Consider the following 24,594-nt stretch of genomic DNA (forward strand, 5'->3'; position numbering starts at 1 on the left):
GAGAAAATGTCTTGCATTTAGTGTGTGCTAAGAATAAAGCATGGACTACTAGTCTCCTAAAGCTTCCCGATGCGTATGTTATGGTGATCACTGATGATGAACTTGTTGCTTGTCAGGGTTGTGCTAATTAGGGAGTTAGGGCTAGTTCAAGGGTCGACTCAAGTAGCGTTCGTTTCTGATCGAACAGCGAGCATTCGCGAAAGCGTGAAACCGTAGCGTGTAGTAACTAGCGATATTCCGGTCCCTTTTTTCACTCGTACTCTGTAGTGCTCCGTACAATGTGCCAAACTCAATTGACCACTAAAAAAAAAGTAAGCTAGAACCATTTGATGTCTATCGCTTGTCTACTACTCCGTAGTCCGTACTGTATGTAGTAACCTCCATATAGGTTCTGATCCTACAGAACTCAGCCACCCTGATTGACTAGTTAAGTAAGTTACTCAACTACGTAGAATAATGAACTCTATGAACGGGAGCATCCACGGACCACAAGCCGTATGATGCCCCTATTCAAAGCTCAGAGGAGAATAGCCGGTTGTGATTGGACAATCGTATATAAATTCCAATTGCCTAACTAGTTAACTAACTTAAAGCGAGGAATGGCTTAATAAGTTGATGGGCTTGGGCCTAGGCTAGCCGCAATAGCATGGACGCAGGAGCGCCAGGTTAGGCCCTTAGGGAGGGCTTGCAGTGGCACTTAGCGGAGTCGGGACTAGGGACTGGTTAATGGGGACTAAATTACCGAAGTGGGCAGCCGGCGAGATGGGCTCGTGCGTCTTTCAGGGTGAGTTGTCTCTTGACTAAGTTGGCTTGATTTCAGACGAGTTACAGATGTAACTAACTACGTAGTTAGTTACCATGTACGTACTATGACAGTACATTACATTCTAGAGTCGGGACTCGAAGAATTGAGTTCAATGTTCGTCAAATTCTAGAGGCATTGCATTGAATTCCATCTGTTAGGGATTCAGGGGCAAGACAAGACAAGACAAGACAAGACAAGACACGCGAGATTCCAATGGTTCACGTAACGTCTGAATCAAGGCTTGGTAAAGTATCAGCTTACTTTGAATGCGCTGGAATCCTTGCTACATAAGATCAGAGCGTTATGGTCTATAATGACAATCAAATAACTTACTACATACATACTCTCTCGTAGTAGTAGTCAACTAGTTAGTACGTAGTTAAGTTACTCCGTACATCAGACGAAAGATAGATTAAAAGTTAACTTAATAAAATATGATGTGCACAGCATGTCATCCTCGCCGCTCAGCTTGTCTAGTCCATCTTGTCTCCCCCTGGCGGATTACCGCGCCGTGTGGCCCCTTACACAAGAACAACCTAACAACCTAACTAACTAACCATTTGACAAGACAAGAGCATGACAGTTGAGCCAAGTTCCAACCCCACTAACGCTGCTCAGGTTAGTAACTTAGTTCTTAGTACGTAGCGCGTGCCCACAAGGACCCCTCGTTGTGTTATCTTTAATTTCTTCGACAGAGTTTAGTATTTGACCCCTGTCGTCGTGCTGCATGCTCTGCTCGTTCGTCGACTTCGTCCAGATATGCTTCAGTATTCGTACCGGGTAAGTTAGGAGGTGGCTAGTTATACAAACCCCGAATTCTTATATAGTGTATGCCACGGTATGTAGTATACCAAGCTTAGACGCTGGCACTATTTCCGACCGTGGTTATATAAGTACCTGAGAGGCTGAGACTAGTCGATGGTCATCTCGGCACTATAGGACGAACTACTGACTGAACCACGTACACACATACGACCGCACTGAGCATCGTATCCAGGCTAGACAGTAAGCCTGGCTAATGCTGCTAGTATTTGACGGCGGCGGCGCGGCTCCTCCGTCCATATATTGTCGGATATATAGAGACCACACCACAGAGTACAAAATGTCTCGGGATAGCATCGCTCAAGCTGTTTTGCTGGTTCCACTAAGAACCACGGTACCGTGCTTCTATAGCCATCAATTTCTCTTGCGGCTATTTTGCCATTGAGGACGTAGCTAGTAGCCGACTTTGTCCCCCGGATGGCTTCTACCGACAATGGCATTATTGGACAAGATTGAGGATGGGGTAATGTGCATCGTCGATATGAAAGAAATAACGAAGTAGCCTTGACAGTAGTAAAGAGTAAGTTAGTAGGAAATACTAGACAAAAAGACTAGCATTGGCTACTTGGCAAGCGTAGGCGGCAGAGTCCAGAACTTCAATTGGCACGTTCACTGCATGTCGCTCCTGCCAATTCATCAACCGCCCTTCCTCGTCTTCTCCCCTTCTCTACCTAATCCTCGACTCCCTCGACAACCTCCCTCCATCTTCTTCCATTCACTCTTCCTACTTTGATTTGATTCTATTTCCATAACTACCAAACTATTTTCAAACTATAATATCGGAACCCGCCGGTCATTTGACTTGGGCCGGAATTCCTCTGCCGTGCGCGCGCACTGACTCGACAGACAGCCCACGCCGCCCATCCTTCCAAATCCTTCCTTCAATACCAGTTCGTTCCCCAGTGCACGCTGGGGCTTCGTGGGGAGAACGAACCTGGACAGCTTGGTTGACGCTGAAAACATATTCTATATTGTTTGATCTTTTTTGCATTGTCATCAGTGGGCGGATATTCCCTCCCTTCTTCCACTTTTGCAAGTACGTACTACATTCCCGAGCATTCTTGGTGCGACAAGTCCGTCATGCGCATATATACAGACACCTCCGGGAGGGTTTCATGATTTGTATAAAGGCATTTTAGCAAAATCCCACCCCGGGGATCTTGCGCGCCCGTCGGCATTTATCTTTATGTCAAGATTACTGATCATTTGCCATTATCGTACCAGGGTATCCGGCTATCTACTTCCCGTCCGTGGTCCGTAATAGTACACGGTATTACGGCCACCTTCTCTAATCCCCCTTCCATGCGCGGCCTCCGATAATCTTCGTCTGTGTCTATCCGTGTGTTGTCGGTGGAAGGAGCTTGTGTAAACCAACTTGAGAACGCCGTTTGAAGAAAGGCTATAAAAATGGATTCACCAGCGGGTTTCTCAGATGCCGGCATGGATCAGGATGATATTCCTTATCCTTGCAAGGGCTGTGGAGAGGTATGTAATATGACATATGATTCTGAGAGACTTGCACTAGCCACCTGCTAACCATGTGTGCCATATAGATCTTGGAGGAAGGGAAAGCATTTGAATTGGGTAAGTTCTCAGACAACACTATCCCTTTCGTTCCCTACTAATGCGCATTTCAGCGGGCAATAGGTGGCATATCGATTGTTTCCGATGCAACACCTGTAACACTCTACTAGACTCGGACGCTCACCTTCTACTCCTCGGCGACGGCTCGTTGATATGCAGCAACTGTACATACAGCTGCAGCTCCTGCGGAAATAAAATAGAAGATCTGGCAATCTTAACCGGCGACCAGGCATTCTGTGCCAATTGCTTCAAATGTCGAAACTGCAAGAGGAGAATTGAAAACCTTCGGTATGCCAGGACATCCCAAGGTATCTTTTGCATGGACTGTCACGAGTCCCTCATGCAACGGCGTCGCAAGAAAAAGACGACCGCGAAAAAGCCCAGTACTATGTATGACAAGTCGCTCCCGTCTCTGCCACCAACTATGGAAGACACCCGTGCAAATCGTGATGTGGAAACATTGCCAGCGAGGGAGTACTCTGGCTCTCCAGATGTACCTACCCGTGGTTATTCTATGGAAGAGCGAACGTCAAGCCGTAGTCGTGCTGAGGAATCGCCTGCTCCGCAGCCGGAACCTCCTCAAAACCAAGGTAACTACTCCCTTCTACAATATACAGGAAGCAGGGGAAGTGCTGACAGTCTCGATCCAGATAATCTCATTCTCCCTTCGAGTGCATACCGCCCCGATTCGAGCAAACGCCACTCCACCATATCTACAAAGTCGGAAGTGGATACTGGAGAGTTCCTAATACCAGTCGCATTCGACCCTACACCCGACGAACGTGTGTCGTCGCATAATGAAGTGTCTGGCCCAGAGCAAGCACGCCACCAGCCACAAGATTACTTTGACCATTCGCGACCAGCAACATCCTCTCGCCAGATCTCAGCAGATCGTACGGAAACTACTCAAGCACCCGCCCCTCATATTGCCTTCCAACAAAAAGAGCGCCAGCCCAGCAACCCTGTCGCTGATCAGAACCGCTTGCGACAAGAGCCAACACCAAAAGTCGCTCAGACCAAGACGGAAAGCAGCGATGGATTCAAATTACAGGAGGCGCCACGAGGACGGAAATCTGCTTCTACTAATAACCCCAAGTCTGACCTCAACGCGGCCAAAGAAGGAACTTCTATCTCAACAGGATCTGCTGGAGCTGTTACCGCAGCTCCCTCGGAGTCATCCAAGGGCCCACAGCCTTTCACGGAGAAACCTACAAGCCCTCCCGTGTCAATTGCCTCGCCACCAGTGCGATCATCCGGCCAGAATCGTACCAGTTATATTGAAATTGAGCATGACCGCGCCAATACTAACAGGACCCTCCCCAAATCAACCACAGTCCAAAATCTTCCGAAACGAGGAGATTCCTTGGAGCACTTTGTTTCCAGTCAAATTCAGCGCAAGGATATTGGTTCTTCTCCTTCTAAAGCTCCTTCCAGTCGCGGTGATTCAAAAGAATCGGCTGATGTTTCTCGACAGTTGACTCATTTATCAGAGAATGCAGAACCATCAAAAGAGGCGTCAGCAGAACCAACCAACGTACCAATCTCTTTGGACAACTATCACACTCGTAACGGGTCGAACACTCCTTCTCTTTCAGATGCTATCAAAAATAACCTTACCTCGTCACCTGGGTTGCTGCGTTATAGTGGCGGAGGTGATTTCTCTCTCGACGAAGATTTGGCCAGGATCCTAGGAGCCGAAGCTCAGACTGGTAACCGTGAGTCCGTCAAGCGACCGATGTCGAATTCTGTGCGCCATGGCCGGAGCTATAGCGATAAGGGATCTATCATGTCAAAGGACGGCAAATGGCCAAAATCCCCAGTCAATGGCAGCGCTTTTGCGCAAGATGTCAGCAGTCCTGACACTACTTCTCCAAGTGAACAGCGGGAGGATATTGGTTGGCTAAGGGGCGAGCTACGTAGAGAACGTCAACGGGTCATGGAGAGAGATCAGAAAATCGCAGAGCTAGAGAGAGCTTTGAATGCCCAAGCAGATGTCAAAAAGGCTAATACCGAATTGCGCGAGAAGCGCTCAACCATGGTGGTCTTGGATACCAAGAAGGAAGTGGTTATGCGCGAGCTTTCTGCCATCACAGAGCATCTAGATAGAGAAAAGCATGGTGCTGCCCCCATGGATTTGGCAAAACTGACCAACAATGTTGTGCGTGGCTTTGCAGAGAAGCTACAGCAGCTCAAAGACTCCTTTGCCCCAGAGATTGAAGAGCTCATGCAGAAACGGAATGAGATCGTGGAGGAGGTGGCAAACCTCTCACGCATGAAAGACAAGAGTTTCCAAGAATTTGAACAGTTGTCTTCAAAGAATGCACAATTGGCAGAACTGAACAACCAGCTCGTGAATCAAATCCAAGGTCTCTACAAAGCCAGCTCAGCCACAGAATCAACTCGTTCCACAAACGGCTTGGGCATTTATTCCCATAACAAAGAAAAATCTACAGGTTCTGTTGATGCTTCCAAGACCAGCGATCTTGCTTCCTCAGTTTCCACCATGACGATCCAAGACGATGGCGATGCCACCATCATCCCTGGACCCCAGGTTGTCAGTATTCGCAAAGGACAGGTACGCAAGTTCAACTGGAAACGAGGAGGCCAGACTGTGGCCAAGGGTGTTTCCAAGGGACTCAAAGCATTCTCGAGCGAAAAGGATATGATCGGTCCAGATGGAACAGTTCATCAAATTGAAGTCAACCCGTCGCTGCCACGCTCTCAAACGCAGGAACCGAGATTTGGATTTTTTGGAAACCAGAAGCGACAGGCTGCGTGGAAGAATCAGACAAACGGAAGCTCACCAGCGTTGGCTGATGCTGCTGTGACGAGCGAGAGTAAGTTTTCTTCTTTCGTGACAAGGTCTGGTCGCCATACTGACATTTGTTTAGGTCTATTCGGTGTCGATCTGGAACAACGTTTGGAACTCGAGAAGAGCATCATTCCTTCGATAGTTACACGATGCATTCAGGAGGTTGAGCTGCGAGGTACGTGTTTCCGCCCCAATTTGTGCTGAGTGATTGCTAATAATATCTAGGAATGGACGAGGAGGGTATCTACCGTAAATCTGGCGCGTCGACCGTCACCCAGATTATTCGAGAAGGGTTCGAGCAAGCGAACGACTACGACATTTCCGATCCAGACCTCGACATCCACGCCGTTACATCTGCGCTTAAGCAGTACTTCCGCAAGCTGCCTTCGCCATTGATCACGTACGAGGTCTATGACAGTGTAGTTGATACGTTTAATATTCCCGAGCAATCCATTCGTATCGAAGCGATGCGCAACTCGCTTGACGCGCTGCCGCGTGTCCATCGCGATGTGCTAGAGTTCCTCATTTTCCACCTCAAGCGCGTCGTGGAGCATGAAAGGATAAACCTTATGACCAGTCAGAATGTTGCTGTCGTTTTTGCTCCAACGATCATGAGACCAAAGGACATTGCCCGTGAGATGACAGACGTGCAGAAAAAGAACGAAGCTTTGAAATTTCTCGTGGAGAACTGTCAAGAGATCTTTATGTAGATACTTAGCCGAGACTCATCTTTATCAACATGCGACCTCTTCTGGATGGCGTTGGGCGGCAAACGTTTCATCAGAAGTGGGATACTCTGGACTGTCTTTCTTATTCGCTACGATTCTGGATTGCCTTGCTATTGTCTCCTTTTTTCTTTCTTCGTATCTTTATTTTCTTCATATGAGCGTTATCATGAGCACCATTGAGGCGTTGATTGATATTTCTCTTTGTTGTTGTTTCCCTCCAGTATCTGTACCTATCTTTTTTTATTATGATTATACCCTCTCATTTGTTCCCACAAAACTCCCTTTTCCCCCATGCCTGTTTCTTGGATTTTTTTTCTTTCATGCTCTGTTGAAAGTTATTTAGTAGCATGATCTAGTCCGTTATTAGTCTATGGACTCTCGTTCTTGAGGAGGGAGTTGAAAATTGAGAGAGCGCTGGTCGTTCTTTTTCTGTTCTTCGATTATCCTGGGGCCTTTGTGCAGTGTTGTGTAATTACCTAGGTATTGACTGACTATATATGGGCTCACCTTGGAGCGATGCTGAATGCACTTCTTTTTGCCGTATACATAATTCTATTTCGTGACATACACACAGAGAATCAATCATGTCTATGTCTAAAAAGTATCATCTTCTAATCGCCCTCCACTCCGCACAACGGTAGGACTATGCTCATCCTCATCAACTCCTGCGCGATATCTATTATAAAAGTCTTCCGTCATGTCATCCGATGTTGTCCCCGTGCCGCCTGCTGTAGCGAGAAGATCTGATACGATGCGCTTGGAGGCCTCTTTGGCTGTTTTTTTTGAATATTAGGCTTGTTACCCTACTAGAGAAGTGAAAAAGGGAGGAGACTTACCCGGCGTCTTCATCAACCGACTTTGCGGAATATGGAACTGCATTGTCTTTGGTGGACTGAACCCCAGAGCAGCAGCTGTGTCTTCAGGATCATAAGCATCAAAATCTTCGTCGTCGCTTTCCCACCCGCCGGTAGTAGTCTTCTTGCTGCCAACCAGGGATAATCTTGGTTTGGCAGGTGTCAAAACGCTAACGCCTGGTCTGGGTGTAGTACGTTCCCGCTTCTGAGGGCTGCGACGAGCCTTGCGACCTGTACCAGGCGTGCTTTGTCCACCTCTGCTATATGCGAAGAGCTCCGAGCGTAGTTTTGGAGCTTCGAGTTCGGGGCTGGAAAGTGGGGAGTCCTCATATGCATATTTCAGATCGGTAGTCTTCTCTTTAGGGGTGCTGACAGAGAATTTTGTTGGTTTGTACCCTTTCGATAATGGTGTTGCTTGCACACGGTATGTTTTGTCGAGTACATGGTGTAGAACGGGGTCTGTTGGTTTCTGGTAGCTCTTTTGGGTTGTCTTTTTTGAAGTCGATAGCTGGGTCGTACGGGAGATTGTAGGCGGAGGAATGAATGGAGAGGACATTGGTGTTCCACCTGTGTTTGGCTGAAATCGGCTTGTATGTCTTCCTGGGGTGACTGGTGCATTGTAATTGTTGTCATATGGGAGCGTAGACTCTTCATGTCCAACTCGGCTGGTTTCGTCCTCACGGTAAGCTGAAGGATATCCGCCTGCCGTCGGAGTCTCACTACTCTTCAGATAGGCCTGCGGTCTGGGCGTGCTGTGCGAAGGTGATATGGTGAGCGACGAGATATCCAATTCACTTTCATCGGGGTGGTGGTGATGCCCCAGATCCAAACGTTCGGATGAGGGGGTTTGATAAGATGCAGCTTCGTCGTCTAGACTTGTTTGTGTCATGTTGGTCGAGTCTTCTGTTACGGTTCGCTCATGGTCTGTTGTTGTGGTGTCTTCGTTTGGCATCTCTTCGTAGCCTGATAGGGAGACGTTGGCGCTTGCTTCGAAGAATTGTTTCCAGAACTATAGCTTCGTCAATTGGAAGTCCTTTGAGGACGTGGTTTTTCGTGGTCCTTCTTACTTTGGCTCCTTCCCAGACATCTTTTGAGTGTTCGGCGTACTGCTCGACGACGGGTAGAATGCTGGTTGTGACGATTCGGTGAGCTCGAGAGAAATTGCTGTCAATCTCTGCAATAGAAGTCAGTGTGTCACCCGATTGCATAGAATTCACCCCGTACCTTGCAGAGTCAAGGTGATTGATTGTTCCAATCTCTCCAGCTCCTCCGTGAGCGTGAGATTGCGCTGTGTAGAACTTGACATGTTGGCAAACAACTCCGCTTCAATTTAATGTAGCGCAAATAACATTGAAAGCCACAGCTTGTAGTTGACGACGTTGATGTTGTGGTCGTGTTGTTGGGTTTGTTGATCAGTAGTTGCCGGCGGAAAGTACTATGTATACAAAGACCGAATCGAGACGCGTTTTAGGGCACGCAGATAGGGGCTAATACAGTCACGTGGTGGGGCCTGCGGGGTTTTGATACATCATCCAATCCACTCTTATCGGGCTTATCGCGTGCACCCGGCAGTCTCGGAGTTAATAAGGCAACCGTGAAAGTCGACCGCCACTGCAACTCTCTTTGAATGATTGTAAATTACCGATTATCGCGGATTGAGGTTGCCTGCATTGTATGGATGTGATGTTAGACCAGCAAGGCTGATTTATCTCGTTGGTTGGATCGTATCAGCCGAGAAAAAGGTACAGACAAGGCTACCTCATTTTGAGCTCTGCAGTTGCCGCCGAGCTACTTCTTACAACCTCACAAGATCTATGCTTCTAGACAGTATACTGGAGATTTTGACATCATGCCAGCTCCATTAGCAAAAGGTTTGTTCAACTGTTTTGTCTAGCTCTTCTCCTTTTGAGATCAATCAGTAGACGAGTGCTGGTCTCAATATTACAGTCATTGACATCATAACAGGAATCATCATCGGCGTGTCTGTCCTCGTCGCAGCTGGTATTGCCATCTACGAAAGCCCTCAATTCCGACAATGGGTAAATCAGTCTCGCCGAAAAGTAGCCATCGCTCTCTACAACCTAGGCGACGAAATCCATCCACGGGAAGCCCGTTCTGAGGACATTTCCATGGTTGAAGAAACCGGCGAGGCTGCCAAAGAACGAAGACGTAAAGCTCGAGAAGAAATAGAGCAACGCAGGGAATTCAATCAGGCCCGTCGTCACAGGAGTACTAGGTCCAGCAGTGCGGCTGTCAGTTTCGATGCATTGGTGGACGAGGATGGTAGGCTAAAGTCTGAGGATGGAGAAGAAGATGATACGCGTGGAATAATCGAAAATGGCGACCACGCGACTGCACAATCAACGGCGCTTGATACCAGTAATCTTACCTCATTGCACAAGCGGGGAGGATCGCCTGGGCCGGAGCCTCTTACTAATGCTCGTCTTCAAGCTCAACATGAAATGTTGGAGGCTATGGAACGGGATCGTCTTCATCTTGCTTTGCCATCGGAGACTTCATCACAACATCCCTCGGAATCGATAATTGATCTCACCCCAACATCTGAGTTTCCCGACACCAACCACGAGACTACTTCCAATCGCGGCCAAATAGAAAATTCGGAATACTTTTCCGTCGCAAATCTCTCCAGTTCTACGCACAGTTCAGAAATCGGCCAATCCGAGCATTTCTACACTCATCCAAATCAGTTCAGTTCTTCTTCCAATTCAAGCTTCCCTGCCAACCCCTTTGTCGAGCACGACGTATCGACTACTTCATCTATACCCGGCAGTCTTGAGCATGTCCACGACGAACTGTCCTCGGATGGCACATTGAGTGAATGGGGACAACCTACAGACGGGATATTGACTCCCGCCAGCTGGTCTGAGGTAGGTAGTGTGATCAGCAGCGATGATGAGCATTACCATCAACCGTAATCTTTTTGAGACGATTTCAACAATCTTCACCGTAGTCCGGATGGGACTGAACATTTGAAAGAGCCAGTTTTCTGACTTTTTGCTTACACCTTTCTTTATGCTGCGATGGAGTCTATTGTCATTGGTATTGGAATAACTTTTGTCAACTAAAGCGCACTGGATGCGACGAATAGGGCGGAGGAACACGAATGGCGTAATCATTTTGGCTATAATGGGTTGAATATATTGCTACTTATGAAATAAATTATCAATCCAAGGTGTCTAGCGTACATATGTAGAGTTATTCTAGGCAATAACACGAATGGAGATGGTGGCGGCCAAAGGCCGTCCGGCTCCCCCTGGCTGATGAGAGACATGACTCGGTCGTGGCAGTTTTATGCCAGGTTGTCATGGCTCCTATGTACGTCTTCACTGTCTGTCTGTGCCTTGCTTGTAGGATAAGGTTATTTACCATGGGTGTGTACCGAGTGAGCAAGGTTGAAAAGTCTTTGAGGCTCACTGAGGCTCTTGAAATGTTATTGGTGGCGGCGTGCACGACTTCGGAGTTAATTACCCCCGTACTCGATCTCATAAGCTTCGTGATCACCATGAGATGGAGTTGTAGAAACGTCGCTCTGAAACAAACCCCCCAGTGTTCTAAAATTTCAAAGAAAAGTACAAACTCGCCATGCCCCAAGAAACCATCAGCACGGTATACGGCGACCTCCATGCAATTGTGAATGGCAACCTTGATAGCGACAAGACACTTCTCTTGCTTCACGGAAACTCAAGCACTTGGAAAGCATTCACGCCAATCCTTGACAATGAATTGCTGCAAAGCACCTACAAAATTCTCGCATTCGACTTGCCAGGCCATGGGGACTCAGCAGACGCCCCCGACCCTCAGCTTTCGTACAGTATCCCCGCATACGCCAAAGCCGCATTGGAGGTCCTGCGTCATTTCCAGGTAAAATCCTATGTGGCATTTGGATCGAGTATGGGCGGCCAGATCGCGTGGAGCATGATTGAGATCTCCAAGTCGACTCAAGAATTCGACATCCGTGGTGTGATGACATCGGGTTCCGTGCCGTTTGGTAACCTCGAAGAAGCCCAGGAGGGGTTCAATATCAATTCGGAAGATAGCTTTGCGACTGCAGGGTCTTATACCGGTGAAGAGGTTGAGTGGGCTGTCAACAACGCTTATGGAGGCACACCGCGGCTATTTATGTATGAGGCTCTGAGAAGAACGGACCAAGGAGCCCGCCCCTTGATGTTTGAGCACATTGTCAAGGGCGGGTCGACGGATCAGAGAAAGGTTGTTAAGGAAACCCAGGTTCCTCTCGCTGTTGTGAATGGAGAGAAAGATGTGCTTATCAAGTTGGATGTGTTTGATCGACTCGAATTTGGGAATCTTTGGAAGGGCAAGGCGATTACTGTTAAAGGATCGGGTCATTGTCCATATTGGGATAATCCGAAGGAATTCTTACCCATGTTGACCGAATTTGCAGATGAGTGCTATGCTGCATGATTGCAAGTTTGTTAGGGAATTCCATGAACTATTGTAAACAATTTGGAAAAATTGGCGTCTGATTCATCGACCATTGTTTCAGTCCCTCGACTACGAGGGGTTTCTGCTTCTTCGAAGAGTGAATCGGCCTTTGCATCGAGAGAACCCCATTACATACTGGAGATTGTGGGATGTGCAATAGCAAAGGAGTCTGGAAAAGAATCGCAAGAGTGGGTTTTAGGACTTTGGAACGAACTGCGGGAAAATAACGGCGAAAGTATCTTTCCTACAGCGTATATTAACCTGGGCATGAGTGACCGGGGGTCGTCCACATTGAGCAGATACTTTGGCGATCATGTGCAGGAGATCGGGGCGTTGAAATAGCGAGTTGATCCTGAGAATGTATTCAATTTAACCATCCCCAGATTGAGTGAATGAATGTGTTGGCTAGACCGCAATGAAAACCCTAATGCCAACCCTAGCCGAACCCTGAAATTCAATTTAGCAACCTGGAGCATCTCAAGGACTCATGCTCATAGAAAGAAAAAGAAACGGAAGAAACGCAAAGTAATTCAAGCCCGATATTCGTGGCATAGCCATATAATATCATTTATACATTCCCTCATTATTCGGTGGTCGGCGAGTATCAAACCCCTAGCCTAGCCACGATCCTCTCGGCGTGGGTTTCAAGCTCAGCCTTGTAAGCGCCCAAAAGCTTCGCGAGGCAATACGGTAGTCGAAATCACGAAGCCATTCCTTATGAAATCAGCAATGCAGAGTAAATAAATTTTCATTATGACTGGTATATTCCCAGTTCTTCCTTCCGCTGTACTATGTATAGCACAACTCCAAGACAATGCTACGTCGGAGGTCTCAGAGCAGGGTCTTCGCGAGCGGAGTTACCTAGTTCATGATGAGGCTGTCGAAGACATTACTCGGTCGTGCCGGTGTTAGTGTGGGGTGTCAGGCTGGCATGGTTCCCATATGCGTCTTGAGTATCACTTCAACGGTTGCGAATGCCTGAAAACGACAGGTTCATTTCCCCTGCGGAGTAGATAAGACGAACAGGCAGTCGGGGAGTTCATTGGCCAGATATATTAATCAGCCAATCAGCAGGCGATCTTCCCGAAGGATAACGGGTGTGGCTTGGCGCCCTCGATCAAGCTGCGGGCCGCTAGCCTGATTTGGTAGGTGCGCACGCGCGTTCAATCCTGTTCTTTTAACTTCGTTTTGATTAATCTGATAAGTGTCCAGGAACTAATAATGGCTCAGAGTATTCTATTGGACAATGACCTGTTGGAAGCATACCAATATTCACGTCTTCCCTATCCAAATACTACAGAGGAAATAGTCAATACGAATACGAAGTCTCCTAGTCCCTTGGTGTCTATCCCCGTGCGGTTGACCAACACAATCTCAATCTCCCTGCCCACACTGACAGACAATAAGTCGAACTAAACCAGTTAGCCGTACTTCGTCCCAGTCGCAAAGCTGTACGAGGCAAGACTTAAGTAGTAAATCGCCGCATTTCCGCTGTCCCCGGCTGGTTTCCTCGCGTTCAAGGAATGGCACATTTTGCTCTGGTCTTGGCATACTGAGCCTTATCAAGGGATTTTCCATTCTCTTGCCCTTTTTTGCCGAGTTCTAGCCCTGCAGGAGAAGGGATGTAAATATCTTTTTTCTTATTTCTTTTGATTCTGGCCACAGATTTTGAACATCAGCCGTCTCTCTTGGACATCGTTTGTGCATCGCATTCACGATATCAACGAGCGACATATCTATGTCCAAGCAATGAGAAGAATAATGTATCTAATCCTACGCCAATAAACTCAATCACCAGGCATGAACATTCGGAGGATACTATTCGGTCTGGCTGTGGGGTCGTCGTCCCTATCGCAGATCGTTACCGGTGCGCCTGCCATCGACACGACTCCACCACCGCCACCTGTGCTCGATGGCATGAGCTATTTGACGCTCAGTCGTCCGTTGGAGGACAAATATTTCCATGAACCCGTTGGACATGAGGAGGGCGCTGATGACCGATTGGGCCATTATGATGTTCGATATTTCCATGGCATGGTGTCCGAGGAGGAGCGAGCGGAGAGTCTGCATCATATGGTGATTGCGTATTTGGATTTCTTTCGATTGAATAAGTTGGAAACGTGGATTGCGCATGGGACGCTGTTGGGGTGGTGGTGGAATAGCGAGGTATACATTCACACCCGTTTTGACTGACTCCGTACAGCATTAACTGGTGGTGATAGTTACTGCCCTGGGACTGGGACGTCGACACCCAAGTCCTCGACACAACTCTAGCCCGCATGGCCCGCGAATTCAACCGCACCGTTACCAGCTACACCTCCACCGACAAAAAATTCAAACGCAAATACCTCCTCGACATCAACCCCTGGGCATACTTCCGCGACAGCGGACCAGGCCACAACATCATCGACGCGCGCTGGATCGACACGAGCAACGGGTTATACGTTGATATTACAGCCCTGAGCCGCTTCAACCCAGAGGAAAGCCCGCATACATGGGAATGCAAAAACAGACATATATACCACACAGATGATTTGTATCCGCTGCGACAGAGTAAGTTTGAGGGGACAAAGGTCCTGGTGCCGTTTAGGTATCAGGAATTGTTGATGGAAGAGTATTCTGTCAAGGCGTTGACGCGCACGAATTTTCAAAAGTATGTCATATATCCACCTTATTTCAATGTTGGATGGATATTGGTGTAAGGTTTCGCTAACACGCGGTCAAATTAATAGTCACACATGGAGTCCCTCAGTTGGACAATGGGTACTGCAGGTGTAGTACGACCGTATATATATATATGAGACAGAAAACGAACGAATATACGAATGGGTACCTGGGTTGCACAGGATTGCAGCGTGGATGTTCATGCAACACCTCAACCGTTGGGTACCGGTTCATGCATAGAATGCTGGATGCCTGTATTTATATTTGATCTGAGACTGTTTGTCTCCCTATACCCCTTTAATTGCGCCTATTTATACGAGCTCGACGCAACAGATCAGTGTCTGATGTAAATGCATTTAATATGAATATTTGAATATACCTGTATAATTCGATTTCTCAATTTCATGTCCATAACAAGGTAGAAATGTCATGTGACCGCAGTACCTTCTCGAAGCTTAGTTAGTTAACTATCTAAGTATCTGCTTACAAACTCGGAGATAACGGATCTACTCTACCCCAATCACATGTCCGAATCGGTCTTAAGACCTCATCTCACCATCCATCTGCATTTGAGCGTTTCTCTGTATCTGTTTTCTTCTCGAAAATAGTCCTGTACATAGCATCATCGTTGAGCATACCATCATGTCAGACCACGACAGACCTGCCAGTCCTCAAGACGGCGCAACAATAGACATCACAGTCCACCACCATGGAGCACCATACACATTCACACTGCCCGCCGCCGCGACCCTCAGCAACCTCGCATCAACCATATCATCGTCTGCAGACCTCCAAATCCCCATCGAAAATCAGAAATTCATGATTGCACCTGGGAAACTCGGTTTACAAAAGCCACCGTTCAACACCACCACACCTCTGCCCGAATATCTCCCACTCTCATCCCCCAAACTCAAAATCACATTGCTGGGCGCAAGGACAGAGGACATCGACTCGATGAACGAGAACATTTCCAGCAACAAACAACGCCTTGCTGCCCGCGCTCAAGCCCGCCGCCAACCACATCCACCCATCACCCGCCGACCCCCCAGCGGCATTCACACCCTCACCTCCCCGTCCTCCTCAGCCTACACATTCGGACGCTGCGAACCACTCTCCTACCTGCCCAACCCGGCCCGCAGCCTACAATTTCTAGAACGCCTCCGCGACGACCCCGGGATAAAACATGCCATGGCCAAACACCGCTTCTACGTTCCCTTATTGACCGAGATGAATCCCGCCGAGCACACAACCCACGAATCGCGCACCTTGGGTCTGAATCGCAACAAGGGTGAGGTTATCGAGTTAAGACTTCGCACAGATGCGTATGACGGGTATAGAGATTATAGAACTATACGCAAAACGTTGTGTCATGAATTAGCGCATTGCGTGCATAGTGATCATGATCGCCAGTTTTGGGAGTTGACGAAGCAGATTGAGCAAGAAGTTGAGAGGGGGGATTGGACGAGAGGTGGGAATAGGCTGTCGGAGCAGGAGTTTTATAATCCGCAGGATTGGGAGACGGAGGGGCAGAGGGGGGAGGAGGATGCGTGGTTTGATCATGGGGGGTGGACAGGGGGTGAATACGTCCTAGGAGGAGGAGGAGGTGGTGGTGCTGGGCAAGCTGCTGCAGGAGGAGGGTTGAGTAGAAGGGAGATTATGGCGAGGGCGGCGGAGGATAGGCTGAAGAGGGAACAGCAACGAGGAAGGGGGTCTAATGCTGAGGGAGAGACTTGATTTGATTTTTACATTCTGCATATGTATAACCATGATTTATGATATTTTGATAGAGCAATATGTATATACAACCAATCCATGAGAGAATTACAACCCATTGCTGCGCATTTCATACTTTAGCATCAAACCTGCTCATTAACCCAAAGTCCCGCCATCCCCTGCCCCGTACCAATACACATACTATTAACCAAAATCTTCTTCTTCGTCCTCCTCGCCTCACTCAACATCGTAACGACCTGTCTCGCCCCTGTCGCTCCTAGAGGATGCCCAAGCGCAATCGCTCCTCCGCGGGGATTGAGTTTTTCATGCTCAATGCCTAGATTCTTAAGACAATAAACCGCCATTGAGGCAAAGGCTTCGTTTATTTCCCAAATGTCGATATCGGGAACGGTCAGATTGAATTGTTTAAGGAGCTTGGGGATGGCGGCCGTGGGACCGATGCCCATTACTCGTGGGGGCACGCCGGCGACGGTGGCGCCGCAGAATTTGGCGAGGATGGGCTGGTTGAGTTCGATTGCTTTGGAGCGGCGCATCAGGAGGACCGCGGCGGCTATACAAACAGAGTCAGCATTCTAACATTACTTTCAACTGAATCAAAGATGATAAGACTCACCTCCGTCGGTAACCTGACTGGCGTTACCGCCAGTGGTCTTATTTCCAAACTGAGGGAAAGCAGGTCGAATCTTGCTCAATCCCTCATACGTGGTTCCGTACCGAGGACCCTCATCCTTGGTAAGTGTGACCGTCTTCTCTTCTCCCGTCTTGGGATCCGTGACTTTCGTCGTAACAGGCACAATCTCATCATCAAACCAACCCGCCTTTTGAGCCACTTCAGCACGTCGAAACGACTCCACGGAATACTCATCCTGCATCTGGCGTGTGATTCCAAAATCGTCACCGACATTCTCGGATGTCTGACCCATAGGTTGTAGACAGTCAGCGGCTTCTTGGTTCTTGAGGATCTCTTCATGGAATGTGTCGATTGGCCCGCCGCCGGAGGTCATGGACTCAGCGCCGACGGCAACGCCGATTTCGATGGCGCCGGTGCGGATCTGGTTGGCGATGTCGTGGATTGCCTTGAGCCCGGAGGCGCAGAAGCGGTTGACGCTTGAGGCGCCGGCGGTATGTGGGATGCCGGCTGCGAGGGCGGCGCCGCGGCCTAGGTATGCTGCTCGTCCGTCGCCGACCTATATCCCATCCTAATTAGCATGATTTCTGATCTGTAGATGTGGTAATGGACGTACATTTCCCAAACAAACGTCCTCGATAAGCGCAGGGTCAATCTGTGACCGCTCAACGAGCTGTTTCAGCACCGAATAGACTATGTAATCAAGCGATGTGTCCTTGAAGCCTCCCTTGAAGCCTTTGGTCAAGGGAGTGCGGATTGCAAGTGTGACCACGACATCTTCTGGGTTTTTGGTTGTACTAGAACAACCGTCAGATTTCTTCTGATAAAGAGGTGGAGGTAAACTCACATCGCCGCGATGCCAGAGTTGCCGGGCTTCAAATGGTTGAGGAGGGAGGAGAGACGGTCGACGGCCATGACGTGATTTGGATATATACAGCGCAATAAATCGGAGATTGATTGATGGCCTATAGGCAAGCATATCAATAATCGGTTCAGATGAAAATGCGGGGAAGCTTCATGGATCATGAACCATCTGATGGGTTGGTTGGTCACTTACTCCAGACGGACAAGATTGCACGGAACACGAACTATCCCAGAATATCCACAGAGAGGAAGGACAGCAATCAATTTGTAGAAGAGCGAAAGGATCGAGGTCGTAGATAGTTAGTTATATGCATGGTTTAGAAGTGAAACCGGAAGATAAACAGAATTGGGTCCAGACAGCCGATAACCGTAGTCCGCCTTGACCGCATAGGGTTATGCCGAGGTAGTTTAGCCCGTGTACTCCCCCCCTACACTTGTTAAAATATTTTATATAGATTTAGACTAATGTATGATCAAAATATTTGTATTCGAAGAATACTCTAGTCTAAGTCTTGAAACAACACAAAATTGGAATCAAGATACAATCAACCCATCTCTCCTGCCTGGCTGATTTTCACCCTTTTTATTCTGCGAAGAAAGAGAAAGTTGCAAGCACGGAGCAACCGATTAAGGGATAGATAGTTGATTAAGAGACATCAAAGGCATCATATATCATGTCAAATAAAACTGTCTTCTGCAAATTTTAATCGAGGACAAATCGCAAGAGCGTACAAGATGTGGAAAAAGGGGAATAGATATCGTTTAATCGAGGTCACTCTTGGCTTCACCCTCAGCTGGGGCATCTTTCATCTCCGCGTCAGGGGTTTGTCCTTCAGCGGCCTTCTTGGAATCCTCCGCTGCTTTTCGCTTGGCGGCTTCTTCTTGTTGGGCCTGGAGTTTGGACAGGCGCTCGTTCTCGACCTTATCCATGTATCGCTGGATGATGGGTCCGGCGATGAATCGGATCTCCTCCATCTTCGAGACGTAGATGGCCTTGGTGGTGTCTTCACCTTCTTCGTAGAGCCAATCCTGGTGACTATTAGTAACATACCTTCAAAAAGAACGGACTGATACAACTTACCTCAGCTTCGGTCAACTTGGCGCGCAACTTCTCCTTCTCTTCCTCACTGGAGAACTCTTCATAGGTGGTCTCAATCTTGTCACGGAGCTCGTAGATGTAAGATTCAAGCTCGTTCTTCTTCTCGTCGGTGTCGGCAACAAGCTTGTCTTCCATAGTCATGGCATTCTCCTTCTCGGTCCAGGCAGCCTTGGTCGCCTCGTCGAGACCAGTTGTGCCGGCGGAGATAGGGAGATCACCCTTGCGGACCTGCTTCTTGACCTTGCGGGTCTTCTTTTCGCCATCAGCAGCATCGGTATCCATAGACTGAATATAATTAGTACAAGTTAAACTTCATCAAAGAGTGGGCAAACTTACATCGCCATCCTTCTTCTCACCCTCCTCAACAGGCTCTTCAACCTCGATGTCCTCAACATAGTACCCGGACTCGACGTTGAGAATACCGTGCAAGTTAAGACGAGCCTTGAGCTTGCAAATCATAAAGTCGTTGTCGGCCTGAGCCTGGACACCTTTGACAGAGAATCGGCCAATCCACGGGTTGATCTTTCCTGGAAGACCCTCGGGCTTGACGTAGCGAGCCTCCAAATCAAAAGGCTGTCGACGATAGAAAGTAAGAATCTTGGTAGAAGGCAAGACGTTGCCCTTGTTGAAGACAGTCAGGCTGGTGTCCTCATCTGGGATCTCGGGGGATTGTTCCCAGGTGAACTCAATCGGGTAGTTGACAATGTCGTGCACGGAAAAGTCACGCACACGGAAGACAGGAGACAAGATAGCGCAGCTGAATGTGCAACCACGAGCAACAGCCTCGTCTTGGTTAAGAGTGAAAGAAAGGGGCTTTCCGAAGAAGTTGGCAACGGCCTCCTTGATAGCAGGAACACGTGTGCAGCCACCAACCATCTCAATGCTGTCAATATCTTCAGGCGTGAGCTTGGCTTCGGCGAGCGCCTGCTCCAAAGGAACTGAAATTCGTTCCAAGAGAGGCTTAACCATTTCTTGCATCTCCTCACGCTTCACCATGGTACGAACGTCAATGTCGTCCATCAAAGACTCGATGTTGAGAGGGGCCTGGGCGTTGGCGGAAAGAACCTTCTTCAACTTCTCAGCGGCAGTCAATGTACGCGCCCAAGCCTTGGGGTTGGAGCGGATGTCGATTTTAAACTTTTCCTTGAACTCATCGGCGAAGTGGTCGGTGAGCGCCTTGTCAAAGTTACGACCACCAAAGTTACGGTCCCATGCAGTGGACTTGACATTAAGCTCTCCCTTGCGGAACTCCACAATCGAGACGGTGTAGTTGCTGTGACCAATATCGACGAAAGCGACACGGCGAGGCTGCTCCTCGGGACCGGGGAGATCCAACTTGGTGATACCGTAACCGAGAGCGATAGCGGTGGTGTCGTTGATCAATCGGAGAGCTTTGAGACCGGCAATATCGGCGGCATCCAACATGGCTCGTCGTTGCGAGTCTGTGAACCAGGCAGGAACGCTGATAACCACGTCCGAGACACCCAACTTGATCTCTTTCGAAGCTGTCTGCTTAATCTTGTCCAAGTACATAGCAACCAGTTGCGTAGCGCTGAACTTGTCCTTCTTTCCGAGGTAGCTGACCTCCACACCGACCTGGCCCTCTACCTCGCAGAAAGTTGCGGTGTTGTATTCCTTCTCGGCCTGCACATCCGGGTCGGACAAGCTGCGACCGATGAGACGCTTGAGACTGCCGACGGTGTTCTTGAGGTTGGAAACTTCTTGTGTCTTTGCGGCTTCGCCTAGATATCTGCTCTTGGGGCCGAATCCAACCAGGCTCCTAAATCGCATAGCAGTCAGTGGTCATGTTCAGAGGGAGATTTTTTTTTTTTTTCAAGAGATAAGCGAGCTGTAGAAAAGAGAGTTGAACGTACGGCGTAGATCTGTTGGAGACCTCATTGGTAATCTGTTAAAAATCCACACGTTTAGTATATCATGTTTTCATACATTTTGTGCCCGTCAGCAGCTATAATAGCCGTGGAATGACAGGGGACGTTCTTGGAGGGGCAGTACGTACGATATCGATACCCTTATTGCGGGCCACACCGATTTTGGTGCTCTGAGCACCGAAATCAATACCGACCACAGACATTGCGAATAGATATTAATCGACGGTAATGTATGTGATAGGGGAAAAGGAGACAGGTGAAATAAAAAGAAAAGAATGGACAACACTTTTTATGACGGAGGAAAGAGATGTAAAAGTGCTATATCAATAATGGCTGTTGGAGGGGAAGGAATTTGCACCAGCAAGTGGAGCGGCGACGGGTGGATCCAGAGTTGTTGTCCCGTAGGTACGAACTTTTTTCCTGCTGCTTGCTCTTTGGCTTCTTCCTCCTCTTTTGTTCTTTTGCGGCGATGTGGATGGTTCGTTTTAACACACAAGGCAGCAGTTGGATACGTGTCAACTCGGCGGATTCAGATGTTGTATGAGATGTGAGCAGCGTGACTCAGTTATATGACCAGCCTGTTCGGTCTGATTCTTTCGGTCCGTTTGGAGCCTTACCGAACCTTCCAGCGGTTCCCAGACTGGTCGCTCTCACCGCCTCACTTCAGTATGGCAGAATTCTCTTAGTTCTCACCGCCTTGATCCAAGCGGGCGTTACAGAACCAATTAGGGCTAAATTAGGAAGGCGTCGATGATTCATCATTTGTCTATGAATAATAACTTGTCGAAACGGACGGCTTGGGTACAACAAAGCTGGAAGAATACATGTGTGAACAAAACGAGCGTATCGTAGCAACTAATCTATGTATTAGGTATGCACTTGGCATGGTATAAATGAGCACCGTTTGGGTATTCCTCCTGGGTTTGAAGAGGGTTCATTTGAGCTTTTTGAGCAACCATAGGGTCACTGACTTTCCGACTTCCTCCCCAAAATAAAAAGACGTCGACCTCTCTTGATTGATCTCCTGCCAATGCCGCCGAATAGCGGCGCTCGCACAGTTTGCTCGTGGTCGTCATCTTCGGGGACCGTATTTTGCATACAGCTCTGACCTAAGGGGCTAGGAGTAAGGTGCAGTGGTGCTAGTTGCCTGACAGGTTCCATGTTGACTTCTCCTGAGCTGTCTATGTCTAAGCGGGGCATTGTTGACAGCGTTGGCGAAGATTGATGACTAGAGTTTCGCTGCCTGCCTGGAAAACTCATGCTGTCTCTGCGGAGGTTCGGTTTCCATTCTGGTGTTCTGCGCTGTTCCTCTTTATCACCATTCAAGGTTTGCTTGTCGAAGCCATAGAGATCGTACAGTTCCCGCTCTTCTGCAACCAAGCTCTCCACGGGAAGTGGAAGGCTGACCGAGCAATTATCAGTTGTGCTAGAATCAAATGAGGCTCGTGGATGCAGAGGAATCTTGGGTAAAGCACATTCTTCCCGATCATGTTCCATCAGAGAAAGCTCAGAGTCAAGATGGACATCACACGTCCCGTCGTAATTCGGATCGGTGGCCAAACGGTTCGTGACACTCTCCGTCGGATGTAGCGGGACACCCACTGTGGCATTTCCATATTCGCGGAACGTAGAAACATCTACGTTGAGATCGTCGCCCTGGGCTTCTGCTTGTTCCGCAGCTTCACGAGGTGTGGTATGCGCATCTGCCTTGGGCGCATTTGTTCGTGGACCACCCCAAGTACGCTTACCAGCTGTGCAGCATCCGTAAACAAGATATAGCCAGTTGAAGAACGGATTTAGCAAGAACATTAACGGATACAACCACGCTTTGAATCGATGTAGAATATACCCGAAATAGAGCATCAGTGCATAATTCAATCCCAACGAGATCGCAATGAAACCGAGCGGCAAGCTCGCAAGGCTAGTAGAGGTGGTCGATACTGAGAGTATCATGATGAAAAATAACAGAGCTGTGGTTCGAATGGTATCCTGCATGAAGCGAATCATACACAACAAAGGATAACGCCTCCAAATCCGCACATCGGTAAGCATACAGACTTCGTTCGAAACGAAGCCAAGGAACCAGCGACGACGCTGCTTGATCAAACTGCTCATTGTCTGTACGGCTTGCGTCTTACAGAAAGCACCCGTGCACAGTTGTATTTGGTTTCGCTTCACAGTGCTCACCATGAACAAATGAGTCAACCAACGATCTTCGCCCAAGTGACACTTGATATAGTCGAAAAAGTCGTCGATTTTATCAATCTGGTCTTCGAAATAGTATTTAGCCATTTTGCGAAACGCCGAGAATCGTAGCATGGTCAAAGCACCAGGAAGACAAGTTACTGAACCACAGGTAGACTCAACGGAACGTTCGAATAGCTGTCCATGAATGTACTCCATGTCTTGGAGTATAGTAATCAAAGACATTGTTTTTGTCGTAGAGGTAATGATTCCGGTCATTGCTATCATGTCGTGTCCACTTCCTGGCTTCAGTTCCATGTCATACATGAAATTCTGAATACATACTTTGTCCAGAATACAGTCCGAGTCGATGAAAAGAATGAATAAGTCGTCGTGCCGGGCGACGTAGTCAGCATATATGTGGTCAATGAGCTTGAAAGTCCTCTTCTGGCAGTGTCGCTTGCCACCGTGCGGAAACCTGCTAACCGTTACGCGGACTGAATGGTAGATGGCGTCAATGCTCTGAGCCTTCTTACTGATACCTAGGGGAATGCCTAGTTGCATAGCGATTGAGTCCCATAGTACATCAGATGGCTCTCCATCAAATGATAAAAAGACATGCAGACACGACGAAGGATAATCACTTCCGACCACTGAACGGATGGCTTTGATCAGTACACCTGGCTCTTCATTGTAAACTGGCATAACAACCACCACCTTCGGGGCAACTGTGTCGTGTAGGACATCCTTGATCCTCTTGGAACGGCCGATTTCGCTGGTGATAAGTCTGTAAAGACAAAGTGCCCACGGGACCAGAAGCAGCACCGAGAACATATAGAAAGCGAACCATTGTAAGAGGTTAACGAGAGCCCAGGAAAAGTGGCGTGTGATATTATTCGGGAGCGGGAGAGTGACGACCATCACGGGGAGAAAGATGGATCTAAGAACGTTAGCCGTGTTGGTAACCTTGGAGGCACGAGCACACATACCGAAGCATCGAGAAGAGGATCATGATGAAAACCGCGATGACACGAGTAGTCCAATGCTCAGCTTTGCGATAGACATTCATGAGGCCGAAAAGGAAAGCTCCGAGCCAGAAGAACCATTCAGCAAAGGCTGCCAGGATGAGGGGTGTCACTAGTGTTATGTAGACCACCTAGAAGATTGATCAGTAAGACGACAGACTGCATCAACGACATTGTCTCACACACATCAGCAACAGACCACTGATCTGGCCGTGGAGGTGCAGAATCCGCCGAGTCCGCCATTGCGGGCAAATGAATGCTGTAGTCCACTTCTTGAGCAATAGGAGTTAGGACCTACTCTCCGTTGAGGCTCATTTGTGGCATGAGGTATCGTGCAATCGAATGGGATATATCTTTCAATTGAGGAAAATAAGCTTATCCAAAAGATGTACAAAGTCTTTGACTTGACGATAAAAGAGTCCAATGTCGAAGATGTCT

General features: G+C 48.3%; 9 protein-coding genes across 9 annotated transcripts; 5 read left to right on the forward strand and 4 right to left on the reverse strand.

Moving 5' to 3' along the window:
* Positions 1 to 3,034: 3,034 nt before the first annotated feature.
* EYB26_002981 (uncharacterized protein) lies at positions 3,035 to 6,733 on the forward strand (the record flags this gene model as incomplete). The annotated part of the gene is made up of 6 exons (XM_054262285.1): positions 3,035 to 3,112; positions 3,181 to 3,211; positions 3,265 to 3,801; positions 3,862 to 6,048; positions 6,103 to 6,198; positions 6,249 to 6,733. The coding sequence occupies 6 exons, from the start codon at positions 3,035 to 3,037 to the stop codon at positions 6,731 to 6,733; spliced, it is 3,414 nt and encodes a 1,137-aa protein (XP_054118260.1).
* Positions 6,734 to 7,345: 612 nt separating this feature from the next.
* EYB26_002982 (uncharacterized protein) lies at positions 7,346 to 8,911 on the reverse strand (the record flags this gene model as incomplete). The annotated part of the gene is made up of 4 exons (XM_054262286.1): positions 7,346 to 7,524; positions 7,588 to 8,614; positions 8,673 to 8,779; positions 8,830 to 8,911. The coding sequence occupies 4 exons, from the start codon at positions 8,909 to 8,911 to the stop codon at positions 7,346 to 7,348; spliced, it is 1,395 nt and encodes a 464-aa protein (XP_054118261.1).
* A 543-nt stretch (positions 8,912 to 9,454) lies between these two features.
* On the forward strand, positions 9,455 to 10,541 carry EYB26_002983 (uncharacterized protein; the record flags this gene model as incomplete). The annotated part of the gene is made up of 2 exons (XM_054262287.1): positions 9,455 to 9,476; positions 9,571 to 10,541. 2 exons carry the CDS (start codon positions 9,455 to 9,457, stop codon positions 10,539 to 10,541), a joined length of 993 nt encoding a protein of 330 aa, XP_054118262.1.
* Positions 10,542 to 11,208: 667 nt separating this feature from the next.
* On the forward strand, positions 11,209 to 12,048 carry EYB26_002984 (uncharacterized protein; the record flags this gene model as incomplete). Its single annotated transcript, XM_054262288.1, has 1 exon — positions 11,209 to 12,048. The coding sequence occupies one exon, from the start codon at positions 11,209 to 11,211 to the stop codon at positions 12,046 to 12,048; it is 840 nt and encodes a 279-aa protein (XP_054118263.1).
* A 1,821-nt stretch (positions 12,049 to 13,869) lies between these two features.
* Positions 13,870 to 14,847, forward strand: EYB26_002985 (uncharacterized protein; the record flags this gene model as incomplete). Its single annotated transcript, XM_054262289.1, has 3 exons — positions 13,870 to 14,235; positions 14,292 to 14,722; positions 14,802 to 14,847. 3 exons carry the CDS (start codon positions 13,870 to 13,872, stop codon positions 14,845 to 14,847), a joined length of 843 nt encoding a protein of 280 aa, XP_054118264.1.
* Positions 14,848 to 15,375: 528 nt separating this feature from the next.
* On the forward strand, positions 15,376 to 16,467 carry EYB26_002986 (uncharacterized protein; the record flags this gene model as incomplete). Its single annotated transcript, XM_054262290.1, has 1 exon — positions 15,376 to 16,467. One exon carries the CDS (start codon positions 15,376 to 15,378, stop codon positions 16,465 to 16,467), a length of 1,092 nt encoding a protein of 363 aa, XP_054118265.1.
* A 122-nt stretch (positions 16,468 to 16,589) lies between these two features.
* On the reverse strand, positions 16,590 to 18,010 carry EYB26_002987 (uncharacterized protein; the record flags this gene model as incomplete). Its single annotated transcript, XM_054262291.1, has 4 exons — positions 16,590 to 17,017; positions 17,081 to 17,654; positions 17,712 to 17,892; positions 17,943 to 18,010. 4 exons carry the CDS (start codon positions 18,008 to 18,010, stop codon positions 16,590 to 16,592), a joined length of 1,251 nt encoding a protein of 416 aa, XP_054118266.1.
* Positions 18,011 to 18,721: 711 nt separating this feature from the next.
* EYB26_002988 (uncharacterized protein) lies at positions 18,722 to 21,150 on the reverse strand (the record flags this gene model as incomplete). Its single annotated transcript, XM_054262292.1, has 5 exons — positions 18,722 to 18,988; positions 19,041 to 19,343; positions 19,395 to 20,838; positions 20,933 to 20,964; positions 21,076 to 21,150. The coding sequence occupies 5 exons, from the start codon at positions 21,148 to 21,150 to the stop codon at positions 18,722 to 18,724; spliced, it is 2,121 nt and encodes a 706-aa protein (XP_054118267.1).
* Positions 21,151 to 21,910: 760 nt separating this feature from the next.
* On the reverse strand, positions 21,911 to 24,399 carry EYB26_002989 (uncharacterized protein; the record flags this gene model as incomplete). Its single annotated transcript, XM_054262293.1, has 3 exons — positions 21,911 to 24,071; positions 24,121 to 24,287; positions 24,343 to 24,399. The coding sequence occupies 3 exons, from the start codon at positions 24,397 to 24,399 to the stop codon at positions 21,911 to 21,913; spliced, it is 2,385 nt and encodes a 794-aa protein (XP_054118268.1).
* Between the last annotated feature and the right edge of the window lie 195 nt (positions 24,400 to 24,594).

The sequence above is a fragment of the Talaromyces marneffei genome, chromosome 2 (genome assembly GCF_009556855.1).
Source record: "Talaromyces marneffei chromosome 2, complete sequence".
In the NCBI taxonomy this organism is placed as follows: domain Eukaryota; kingdom Fungi; phylum Ascomycota; class Eurotiomycetes; order Eurotiales; family Trichocomaceae; genus Talaromyces; species Talaromyces marneffei.